Raw genomic sequence first — 13067 nt, 5'->3', positions numbered from 1 at the left:
TTGTGAAAAGGACCTCCTTTGTGTACAAGGAGGTTCTGGCTAGATTATAAATTTAGATATTTCTGCTTACTTAACAGTGCATCTCAAACCTGTAGCTTAGAGACACTGTTGCTCTAAAACCATTTGAACTGGTTTCTTTGACATAAAATATGCTGAGGAAAAATTAGCTTACTTGGGTTGACAAAAGTGATAGTGAAAAATTACCTTGAGAAATGCAACTTGATTCAAGCAGTTTTTAAGTATACCCAGCGTGAAAGGATCTAATAGCAAGAAATATAGAGTATTATTCCTGTTTTTCTGAGAGTTTTGCACAGGATAAAAAACAGATCAAGAAAATGTGATGATGTGCAAATTGTTGTGAAGGAGGAAATCTTACATCAGCCAGTTTTATGTGAGCTGGATTCACAAAATGGGAAGAGTATGTTGGATTTCCATAAATGTTGGAATTACATAAAAAGATGTTTATCCTCAACTGGTTAAGTGGCCTGTTTTTCCTATTTTTAATTAAATAGTGCACATCTGTACATTAGATCTTTTGCGGAGGGTTAACCCTAGGTAGCAGGTGGGTAACTACCAAACTGCTGACACTCTCCTCTCAGCAGACCAGGAGGAGAAAATGGGATGAGAAAATTCATGGGTTGAGACAGGGACTCATTATCTTTACTCACTGGTCCCCACAACAGATGAAACAAACTGGCCTTGGAAAAATCATTTTATTACCAATTAAAATTAAAATATGATAACCAAATACTTTCCCCCAACCTCCCCTTCCTTCCCAGATTCACTCTTCTATCTTCTCTCTCACAGTGGTGTAGAAGAACTGGGGATGGTCAGTTAAGAGTCAAGCCGTGGTCAGTCTGTAACATTTACTCTCTGCTTCCTTCCTCTCCTCACTATTGCCCTGCTCCAGCATGGGGTCCACTCCATGGGATAGTCTCTCATAAACTGCTTCAAAGTGGATCTTCCTCTTGCTGGAGTGGACCTTCACGAAGAGATTGTTCCAGCATGGATCCCTGTGGGCCACAGTTCCTGCCAGAATCCTGCTCTTGTGTGGGCTCTTTGGGCTGCAGCTTCCTTCAGGGCTCATCTGTCCAGCTGCTTGTGGGTGCTCCACGACTGCCACTGTGGGTATCTGCTCCAGCAGGCTCCACAGTGTGTTGCAGTAGAGGCTGCTTCCCCACCATCTGAAAGGACTGAGCTGCCAAGCAGCACCACGGCAGTTAAGAGGCTAATGAGCTAGACTCTTGGTATATCATTTAATGTGTGTGTTTACTTGCACAGAGCCACAGGCTGCAGGGAATCTCTGTTCCAGTGCCTGGAATACCGCCTCCTGATCCTCCTTTACGGGCCTGGCCGCCTGCAAGACTCTGACCCTCCACAGCATTTTTTACTCCTTGTTAAATACATTACGGAGAGAAGGCACCAGGTTGTGTTTGCTGGAACTGGCTCTGTCTGATTTAGTTCCCCCTTGCTACCAGACCCTTGCCACCTAAACCCACTACATCTTTCACAGCAGCAGGTGGATGTAACTTCAAAGACGCACTAATATGGTAAAGGTTTGATTCCTTCATCCTGTAAAAAACAAGCCACAGGAGTATAAAAAACCAATTTCATCAGGTGGTTTCCCCGAGAGCTTTGTCTCTCTAAGATGGCCTACCTGAAAGGCTTGAAGTCAGAAATAGTTATTTTTCATAGGAGTAACTTAAAAGTAAAGTTGAATACATTTGTCTTTTAATTACAGGTGTATAACAGCAGTGAAATCAAAATACAAAATTAGCACATGAGATTTGCATAGAGATTAATTAGTACTAAAGAACTACAAACTTCTAAAATTTCACAACTAAAAAGCTTTACCTGCTAAACAACAGTAGCACGTTGTATGATATGAATATTAAGAATGTTAATATATCAGTTAATGTATGTTTTACTTGCACAGATCCAAAACCTGAACAACAGAATGCTGACCAGAATGGGCTTGGCTTATCATTACCACAGAACCACAGAAAAATATTAACTTGAAGTACAGTTTTTATTTAACATACATTAAGCAGGTTTCTTTATAATAAAAAAGCTTTAAGTATTATCCCCTTAAAACAATAATGAATTTTGACGTCAGGTCACAACAGGCTTGCAGGTATGATAGACATTATCTGTAACCAGTAGCTACAATGCAGAATAAGCTTAATGCTGGGACTCAGACTGAGTTTCTTTCCTCTAACTTCAGTCTCAAGTTTCAACTCTTAAAATGAAGTTCAAGTTGCATTCATTAATAGCTCCAGCTTTCCACGTAATACTCGCAATTATTGCACTTGTACTGGTTGTATTGGCTTAGGAAAGCCATTCTAAAGCAGTTTAATATCTGTACATTTTAAAGCACTTGATCTTATCTACAAAGGAAATAAAGATGATGAAACTACAATTTATTTAAAACTTAATTGTGAATAGTCTTAATTTCAGAGTTTAAATGGATGTGCATTTAGTAACTACACTAGAAAAGCAACAGATGTTGTAACTACCCTACGATGACTAGTTTGGTCCATGTCAGTAATCAAGTGATGTTATAAAAAATAAACTAGTTTATCATGTATAAAATGAGTATGTTGCATTTTTGTTCAGATTGCACAGTACAAACAAGCTAATATCTAAATTAATACTGTTACAGGTAGTTATTACATAGGGACAGCAGCTAGAAAAAATAAGTACCTCAAAGCAACAGACTTCTGCAGCCAGGTTTTCATAACATTGTACGAAAGTTAAATATGTCTTAGTTAGAAGTATGCATATTATAAAATGTTTGAAAAATGTTTAAGTATGAGCTGTTAAGCTAGTTTTCCATAGCAAGAGTATATGATGATTATTTACATTTTAAAAATCCATTTATCAGAAAAGAATTTACAAAGAAATAAATAACCTTCAGCAGTCCCTTAACCCAACTACAAGATCTGTTAAGTGGCAGTAAAAAGCAGGTAAGCCACCTTGTTCAGTGTTAGGTCAGTAAAGTATGCCTCATCCAGAAAGAAGTGCAACTCTGCTTTAACTTTACTAGTCATCCAGAAACATGCAAATACACACAGGTACCTCCAAATATGGTACAGTCTTGAGTATTTGTACAAGATTATTCACAAAAAACATACAATATATTTTACAGTTCTTTAATACAAAATATCAGTATCAAACCAATCCGAACTGCATTGATCAGACATTTATTAGGCAGGCAAGCTGCAAAGGAAACAGTTTTTATATTTAATCCCCTCTTCACCTTTTAAACTCGAGATATAAGTAGCTTCTTCGGAACGTGTTGGTGATGTAAAGGTACTGATGAACATTGGCTGAATCTGTCTCCATGTGTGTTCATTCTCCCACATATTTAAAGTATCAAAATGTAAAGCTGCAGTCTGGCCACTGCATCAAAAAAGAATCATGCCTCCTTTTGAAATTATTATATGAAACTGGTGTTTAGTTATCCCCACTAAAAATTTCAAAGATTGAAATATTAAAAAACCAAAACAAACAAAAAAAGAGTTGAATTAAAAACACAGAAGCAGATCTAAGAGCTGGTTTGCTTCCTTTCAACACCTGAACAAATGGAAGTTGTTCACCTTCCATTTAAGACACAACACAGTCATAACTGCCTTCTTGGAATGAATCCTCATCCTCTGTCTTAGCCTTGTCCTCTTCATGTCTGCTTGCATTGCTGCTGCCAGCATCACTCTGAGGATTAGTGCCATGGCTAGATGAAGTCCTGTTTTCCTCAGCTCTTGGGTTTGCTTGTTCAGGAACCTTAGAAGGATTCACTGGCTGAAACGCTTCTGGTTGTACTTGCTCTTCTACTATTTCATTTAGTTTCTGGATCTGTGGTTTGATGATACTTAGAAATGGCTTGTACCCAGGGCTAGAAAGAGAATGGGATGGAACACCATAAATGAATTAAAATCAGTACTTCTGTCATGTGCCCAAAAAGCAGAAATGTTTATAAATAAAAGGGCAACCCTGATCAAACAATAGAAGTTGGAAAGCTGGTTGCTCTGGGTTTGTTTCAGTTTACTTTGTGTTTTGGGGTTTTTCCCAGTTTGATTACAACTTTCTGAAGTGAGGTTTCATCTAAAGCTACAGTAATAACTCAAAGTTACTTTTTAGGTAACAAACTACAGCTCAAATTAATATGACGGTGGAAAGTAACACTTACCAATCCGTAGAAGCCCACTTGTCAACAGCATCTAGGCCAGTCTTGATATTCTGACAGATTTCTCCATCAATATCAGAGGACTGCATGATACTGAAAACCTGGTTGATAACTGAAGATTCTCTGAGAATAAGGCCTATGACAACACACCAATCCAGACATCCTGCTTCCATGAAGATATGTAGCAAGTACCTACATGGAAAGAAAGGCTGTTTATTTTTCTACTCCCAAGACAATAACTGCAGCGTGATTGTGTAGATTGTTTCTTTCTCCAAATACTGCATTGCCAGCAATTCTCAGTCTCAAAGGTGTCATTACTTACCGCAGCTGCACCTGTGACTTGTGTGGCCCTTTACTGGCCAGCTCTAGAGAGAGCTGCTCAAGCTCTGACTGAGTTAAACTTAGACTGGAGAAGTTTTCATCCACTATGGTCCAGTCTCCATCCACCATAGAACTTGTTTCAGTCAGGTCCGTTGCTGAACCAATGCTGCATTCATCACCTATCAAAAACACTCAGAAACATAAGGGAAAAAAGAAACTACTTACTTTAGTAAGACTCAGAATTACTGAACTACTTCCTATAAAAATTGACAAACAGTAATGGTTTACGGTGAATCACAGTTACTTCAGGCATATTGTCCATCTGGCTTCAGCATTCTTCTTCTCACACTGGATGGTAGAACTAATGTTGCAGGAATGCAATATTTTTTCTATCCAGTAAAAATAATTCAGGAGAATTATTATCAGTAAGGGATCCTAGATATGTGTTGGCAATCATCATAAAAGCACCAATACAGCATCTTGCATACTACAGTCCTAGAATTAAGTCTAGGAAGGGTTACAGTATGTCTAAAATTCTGCTTACTTAACTTTAAATCTTGTTAAAATGAAGTTTCAATATCAAATTATTTTCTTCACACAAAACCATGAAGATTTCAAACGCATGGTAATGTAAATATTAACAGCACAATTCACCAAAGGAAATATTTCCAGTAAAAACATGAAGAGCACATGCAGTAACACAATTTTCAAAGGAACAGTAACAACAAAGCAAAAACCATTACAATGGTAAGTCACAAAGACCTGTACTCTTGAGAATGATTTCCATATTAAAGCAGACACATCTTCTCTAGGAAATGTTCAGGAAGTCATAAAGTTATTTGGTTATCTTCTTGCCCATGAATACCAGTGCTGGATTAGTAATTTGTGAAATTTTTGTTAGAATTCAGCTTGCAATGTTTTAAAGGCTATTAATTTTGTCTCTTTAGAAATAAACTGCTTCAAAATGCGTACCAAAGTCCACTGAACTCAAAGGTCTTCATCCAGCTCAGAAAAAAAACCCCACATAATACTTGTTTATAGAAAGAGCAGTAGTGGCAGACAGCAGTAAAATCAGTGCAATGGAAAGAGATACCTATTTTCTTGCAGTCTCCAGATTAAAAAAATTAGAGAAACGGGAGGAAAATAAAATGAGACTGTGCCCAAACAGATAGAGAGGACCTCCAAATGCTCTGAATCTCACAGAAGGCTCTACAGTTGTAAAAACTAAGAAATTGTAGGTACTTAGATCTTTGCCCTAATGGAGTGGAAATCACATGATTCAGACACTGTTGGGAATGTTGCTCTATGCTCAAGGACAAGAGGAAGTCCACAAAATTTTAAAAAGGCTAGAATGGTCTGACAAACTTTTCCCATCTCATTCTGTGTTCAGAAGAAACACATACTAAGTACAACTTCTATTTTAGTAAACTCATCATACATTGCAGCTTTAAAAAAGCAATTTACATAAAGCCATAGGAAAAAATACAACTATATGGATCTCTAATTTCTTCAACTTCCTCAATAATGTATCTAATATCACTCTTAAGAAACCCAAAAGCACAAAGTTCACGTGATTAGAGCTGTTCCAACCCCTGCAAGAGGCTGAGAAGAAGGCTATGCAAGAGACAAAGAAACAAAAGTCCATAACATAGGACACTCTTCCTATCCAGACTAAAAAAATACTGAACTTCAAGTTATCGTCATAGGTAGAAACTTCAGCAAATATCTATTTCATATTTAACTTCATGTACTTAAGAGATGTACAGCATGGACATTGCCTTTCTATTGTAAAAAAAGTCAGTTCACTTCTCATAAATCCTTTCTTTTTTCCTGAATTTTTATCAGTGGTTGAGAAGTTATAATACAGCAATGATACACAAATATCAAAATATGAGCACACATTTAACATATTTCCAATGAGCAGACAGAAGGAAGAGTGACTAACCTTTACTTAGCAAAGGAGAAAGGAATGCATCTTGCATGTGTGGTCCATGGGATGAAACAGTGTCCATCTCTCTCTGAGAGGAGCTGATAGTACCAAGCCAGCTGCGACTGCGAGGTGTGGTTGAAATCCCTGTGTCCATTTCCATGTTTACAAAGGTGTCTGCAGACTGAGATTTTAGTAGTTGCTCCCCCACAGCTAAAAAAAATCAAAACACACCATAGAAAAATCATGTAAGTATCCAGAAGGAAATTTAGAGAGTTCTCTCCAGGCATTTCAGGAAGCTAAAACTTGCATCTAAGTCAATATTCAGGGGACCAAGGAAATTCAAGGGAATGCAGCAAGTTTAGGCATTTCAGGAATTACTGACCAGCTTTTATGTGAGCACTGGCATGAAAGAAGTATGCTGTACTAAAGTGTTAGCATCAACAGAAATAAATAATGATGTTGCTACTAAGAAGAGGAAGACTTGGCAGCAATTTCAACCTTGCCATATGGAGATAAGGTAACAAATGTCAACTTTGCTGTAAGGAGGTAACTGCAAGATCAGTAACGTAAAGGAAGTTTAGAGAAGTCTTCAAAGTTCTCACCATCTAACAAAGTAAATGTCAAATATTAGGAACATTACTATTTAATTTTAGAACAGTTAATCAAAGCTCATCTAGAGACTAAAAAAAAAAATGTTTTAGTAGTTTTCTGCAAAATCTACACTGAAGCAATTTCCATGTTGAGTTCAGCATCTACACTGATTACCAATTCAGTACACCCAGGAAAACAGGAGATTTCAATAGACATGATAATCACACAAGAGATACTGTCTATGCTAAACAGAATCTGTTAAAAAAATACATCCTCTGTGAGAAAGTTGTGCAGGTGGCAAGCCTCAGACAGAGGCAGATTCACAGATGTAGCATTGCAGGAGGGAAATCTGAGGGAAATCTATCAAACCCAGATGCTACTGTACCTGTCTTGCACTTTCCATTCTTGAAAGGTGAATTAATGGATGAAGCTGGTATAACCGGAAATGGCCAGAGGAAATCGTTGTGTAGCTTTTTCAAAGCACACACAAAATCCTCCACACGGGCAGCTCTGGCTCGCTCCTTGCACAACCAGCCGATCAGCTCAAAGCCCAGCTGTGCAGCAAAGCAGCCAAGGTCTTTCAGCTTGATTTCCTCCAGCAGACGCCGCGCATGCCGCCAGAGCATCATGTCAATGTACATGTTCTCAGCACAGTCACTGTCTTTACTCCACCTACACACACAGCACAGAACAGCCAAGTGAATGCTGATAAAGCTGAGTCACAACTGCAGAACATCGAGTCACCAGAGTAGTAAAAGGGGTGCTTTCTATGTAAACAGCAGAAGCAGTTTCCAACATCCTTTGCTGTTTATATTCTCTAATAGATCCCACTGCCTCAATAGGTAGGTGAAATAAAGGATTTAAGTTACAACAGCAGAAGTTTTTATAGAGCATTAAACTATTACCAATACAGAAAAAAGTGAAGTAAGACAGATAAAAGGCAGATGACATTGCAAGGTTTAGAGAAATAGTCAAGTATTGGCCTAGAACCCTTCCTATCAAAACCTTTAAGAAGTACTCTCTATTAAAAATTACTAATTCAGAATATATACTGGGATGGCTTTAAAATCAGGATGGGGAAAAATGCCAAAGCAAAGATAATAATGTATTTCAGTTCAATACTACTTCTGAACTGACACCTATCAATATCAAGTCAGTATACAGCAGCTTTAGAGGAGTTCCTCCCAAGACATAAAAGATTCTCTTTGTAGCTTGGAAACACAGTGCCAGATCAAGATGTGAGCAGAGCAGTATACTGTGATGCTGTGAACTGTGAACTGTTCAAAATGTATTTTCAGCAAAACAGGTCCTTTTAATATGAGGCACATGGTCTCACTAGCTACTTAAATTACTACACATGTAATGTGCACCACATCCAGTGGTTTCAGAGTATTTGGTCAGCAATATCTATGTAAGCATGCCTGTACACAGATACAAACACACATACATAAATTTACATGTGTGAGAATATATTTTCCCAAGAATGTTACGAGACACAAACAGTACAAAAGCTGTGCAATTATAAATGCAAAAGATGTAGAAGGAGATAATGACAAATCTATCATATAATTCATTTCTGTAACTTAAATTGGTAAGAAAGTTAGTCCTCTACCTAATAAAGTGGGGAGGACATTACCTTTTTACAGATGGGCCAGAGGGCATACTCAGTGTTTTTGTCAGATTAAATTTGCTATGGAGATTCTCTGCTGATTGGGATAAACTAATGCTGCGATGCCTGAAGAATTCAAAACCACCACTTGAACTAGGTTCCTAAAACCAAGAAAACCAAAACGTACACTGAAAGAACCAAACATGATATATAACATGAAGATAAATCATACAAGGCTTGATGCACAGTATTTACTTTTCTCAACACAAACCTGAGTTGTTGGTGTAGCTGGGGGTGTTTCTGTTTCTCCAGAGCCAATGGCTTTAAGAAATCTAATCATATGACGACAGAGATCCCACTTTCCCTGCTCTAAGGCAGTATTAAATAGGAGAGTAGCATGTTGTCTGCTAACTGCTGGAACTTCCATATTCTGCAAGCAACAAAGCATAATTAAATGCTTTACTTTTACTACAGAGCATCAGAAATTCTACTAAGTCAAGCCACACTGCTTCACATTTGAGTATACCAAAGACTATAAACAGTAAATTTCACGCTAGAATTTTCCTATTTAAAACAGTAAACTAATATTTACACTGCATTATCTTACTACCCTTCATATTTGGACATAATACCAACAGGAAACTGTTAAAAACCTGTTGAACACGCACAACTGTAATATGACATTATTTTTAAAATACTGCAATATTAGTAAGTATCAGTACTCTTGCAATATATCTGGTGCCATTACCTGTAGGATAATAAGGTAAGAGGCAGCTGTGTCCAAGTCCTGGGCCATTAAGCACTCTTCAAACAAGTCCTTTGGGTTTCCAACAGCAGCAAAAAGGTAATTCCACAGGGCATATTCTGTCTTCCTAGCACAATGAACAACTGTCTGCAGGAAGAGGGGGAATTCTGTAATGAACTTCGCCACAGTGGGTAGGAGAGGGTCGGGAATGGGTTCCCGCGAGGTAGCTTCTTCTTCCAGCACTTCATGAAGCATCAGTTCTAGTACATGAGGAAAGTATGGTAATGTGGCACAGGAGTGGGCCAAAAGCAAGGCTTGTTCACCGAGGTTCCTAACCAAGAGCTGGCGTAAAATGTGATGGAGGTAGATCTGAGAGGTTCTCTCAACAATGGAGAAAGGAAAGAGAACCTCTAAGTGTTCTCTAGCACTGGTTTGAGTGTATAAACAGTCATAGAGCACAGTGTCATTAACAGCACCAAGAACCAAGGCATCTTCAAACAAAACAGCCAGTGGGTATATGTTGATGTGGAAAGGCAGCATGATCCGTCTTGACAGAAAGGAATGCGGTTTTCGATGATCTCTGGGAAACAGGGGAAGCCAGACTTTCATACCTGCCCCACCACAGCTGAGCCACAGAGCCTCCAGTAAGTGGCGTTTCTGTTTGTTAATTCTGCAAGTAGTCCATACATTTTCAACAGACTGGGCTAGGACAACTGGAGCACAAAAAGGCAGCTATTTAAAATGAAAAATAAAAAAAAAAAATTAAAATCATTAACCATTATTTCTTTTATTTTTACCTATTCACAATAACTCTATTTTTCAACTAAGAACTACTCTCTTTAAACATGTTATTCTTCTAACAAAGAAGAAGCAAATCTGCTTCCCTCTTATCTGCATCCTAGCACGCGAAAAAAGACCACTTAATACTTTTATTAACTCAAGAAATTTCTTTCTTTTTTTAACCTCTTTAATACTTCATCAGGAAGCAAAAAGATAAGAATAAAAGTGAAAAATAAAAACCTGCTCTCTGCTTCTTCAGTTAGCCCCCAAGTCCAACCTAGAACTGACAAATCTTTATCTGAATTTTCCAAATTTCACATTCCCAACATGCTTGTTTCACATAGAATTAGTTTTCATCAGCTCAGAAGAAGTGAAAGTTCAGTAACTGATTTCTATTGTTGTTATTGCCAACATGTAAACATTGCAAATGAAAATGTAAATGCACCCTGCAAAAAATGATAATGTTCCATAAACATACAAAACAGTTCTGGACAGACTAGAGATTTTCTGTTATTGGTGCATATGAAATTTTGGGCACTATCTTTACTCTTAATGTTTGTCTATTTCATTTCAGTATTAATTAGCAAACATAAGCAAACGGTAATATACTTCCAGCCAACAATTCCATCTGTAAGCATAGATACCGTCTTGCTTATAGTCATATTGTATGTCTGGACCATTCTCTTGCACAGCTTCTTCCATCACTGAGATCTCTGAAGCCATATGCAATACTCCACATACATTTACTCACATGCTTTCTTTGATTAGGATTATTGTCTTTATCTCGTATCTGGGGTCCAGATCGATCCCTTTGCAACATGATAAGTTGTCCTGCTAAGTTAAGCATTATACTTTCAGCTTCACAAGCCTAAGAATAGAAAGAATATTACGCAAATTATTTAAGCTTTTTGAATTATAATTTTACTCATAACCACATTAAAAACCCAGAAAAAAATGTAAATTCAATGTGCCACATAGAGATGACTAACAGCTGAATTCAATGTAGAAGGACTCAGAAAAATCAAAACCAATTCTTATGCAAAGGAGTCAATACTGGAAGGTCTCTTATTCACCACACTCATTCCACGTGTTTAATACAGATTTTTTCCAACTATGTGTTCTTAAAATTGGCAAAACAATTCTAAGATAAATACAGTTCCATATTCTTATCAGTATCATCACAGCATGACTGTCAGTAGCTGACTGAAAGACTAACACTAGTACCCAAGAGCTGAGTCACACTTTTACAGCATCTTGGACTTTTATTTAGCTGCAGTTAGAGAAAAATTGTTTTAGTAAGGTGTGTCAAGAAAGAAAAGTATTCTGCTCAGTTAAGCCTGCTCCATTTTTGTTTACAACAAAAATCCAATTCTATCTGCATGTGCTTCCAGTTCCCTGACAAAATTTTGAAGTTAAGACAGGGACCTTCACATCTTAAGTAATTTGTTTGGCTGTTGCATTTGTTTGGCTGTTGCAGAATTGACAAAGAGTGCCTTATAGGGTCATGTGCCATCTTTTCATTTTTGTATTTATTCTTTGAGTAATGGACATGTTGTTGCAAGAAAGGTAGTTCCTAATGCCATTGATTGCTCTGGTCTTTGAATTTTAATACACGATAGAGCAATACACCCCTTGACCGAGTTAAATTTAATTTGTTCACCAAGACTTGGTCCCAAACTTAGCAAGTTAACAAGAGAAGGTATGAAATAAAATCGAAATTTTTACTTCTCTATCCACCCCCTCACCCCCAATTCCCACATATAATGTCCATATAAAGAACATCAGAAAAAAACATGTTGTGGATTTTACCACATAGAAGAGCCACTGCTTCATGTCTGATTTATCTGCCCAGTAACCTTTAAGGAGTAAGCTAACAAATTCAGGCACAAATTCTACAGAATTCTGAGATCTGTTACCTGCTGTGGCATCTTCAAGGTGATGCCAGTCTCTGTTCTCACTGATGTCAATGTAACAGACACTACAAGAAAAGGATGAGGAATATACCGAGACATGGACACTTCTTGAAGAATTTGGATACTGGCAGTAGGATTAAGACTGAAAGGAAAATGACTATATTTAGAAATTTTACAACATTACTTAAAATAACTACCTTGAAGCAAACCTAATTAAAATAAACAACTTACCCTTAGCAAACAATTTACTCAATGGAACAAATGACATTCCTTTAATCAGGAATAAATAGAAATGCCCACATATCTACTTTATATAAATAAAGTTACCAAACAAATCTAAACAAGGTTACTGATCTTGATACTTTGGGAAATACAGCTGTGCGTGAGTAGAAGACAATATCAAATATTTCAGAATATAACTCTATTGACCATTCAATAAGACAGCTTCCAGATTTGGATTCTATTGGGAGCTTTTTTTTAAAGCACTGAAAATATTTTTCTCTGAAGTTCATCAACAACTTGCTTTTTCCTACCACAGAAAGGCCCCCTCTTGCTAAAAAGAAGATACCATAACTGTAAGAAAAATCACCTACATAGGCACTTAAAAACCTACACTGAATCTTTATTTCCTCCTTAGATTCACTAATCTTAACTGTCTGAAAGCATCTGGCATATTTTATGTTACTACTTCTTTTGCAATAAAACAATTCCTCAACATCACACTAGTATCAAACCCGTTCTCTCTTCATCTTTGCAAGCTTGCTGCCATCTTCCCGTCACTAATTATTGCTTCTAATGTTAAAAACATGTTTTTATTTTAAAATATTCAAATATGTGTGGGTGTATTCTAGTCCCTTTTTCTCCTATTCATATTCAGTTTTCAAATTCCTATGATTTAGGAACATGTTTGTTCAAACAGCTAGAAATGTGCATATATCAGCCACTACCTACCTCTAACTTGCACGTGCCTACCAGCATGCGTGCAAGTGAAAACA

The 13067-nt window shown here is 37.3% G+C and overlaps 1 protein-coding gene across 4 annotated transcripts in view; it reads right to left on the bottom strand.

The window, feature by feature from the left end:
• Positions 1-698: 698 nt before the first annotated feature.
• The window catches only part of RIC1 (RIC1 partner of RAB6A GEF complex), a 48120-nt gene continuing 35751 nt past the window's right edge, over positions 699-13067 (bottom strand). For 3 of the 4 annotated variants that reach the window (XM_077790122.1, XM_077790121.1, XM_021531695.3), the window contains exons 17-26: positions 12076-12214; positions 10911-11027; positions 9383-10111; positions 8906-9064; positions 8662-8795; positions 7411-7697; positions 6450-6644; positions 4506-4695; positions 4187-4375; positions 699-3892 (exon numbers count right to left, since the gene is read on the bottom strand). In XM_077790122.1, coding sequence (XP_077646248.1) covers positions 3607-3892; positions 4187-4375; positions 4506-4695; positions 6450-6644; positions 7411-7697; positions 8662-8795; positions 8906-9064; positions 9383-10111; positions 10911-11027; positions 12076-12214 — 2425 coding nt within the window. In that variant the 3' untranslated portion in view covers positions 699-3606. The remainder of the gene's footprint in view (positions 3893-4186; positions 4376-4505; positions 4696-6449; positions 6645-7410; positions 7698-8661; positions 8796-8905; positions 9065-9382; positions 10112-10910; positions 11028-12075; positions 12215-13067) is intronic. The other variant, XM_021531698.3, reaches the window with a different exon arrangement.

This window comes from Lonchura striata, chromosome Z, assembly GCF_046129695.1.
Source record: "Lonchura striata isolate bLonStr1 chromosome Z, bLonStr1.mat, whole genome shotgun sequence".
NCBI classification, from domain to species: domain Eukaryota; kingdom Metazoa; phylum Chordata; class Aves; order Passeriformes; family Estrildidae; genus Lonchura; species Lonchura striata.
This window is presented reverse-complemented; position numbering and strand designations above follow the sequence as displayed.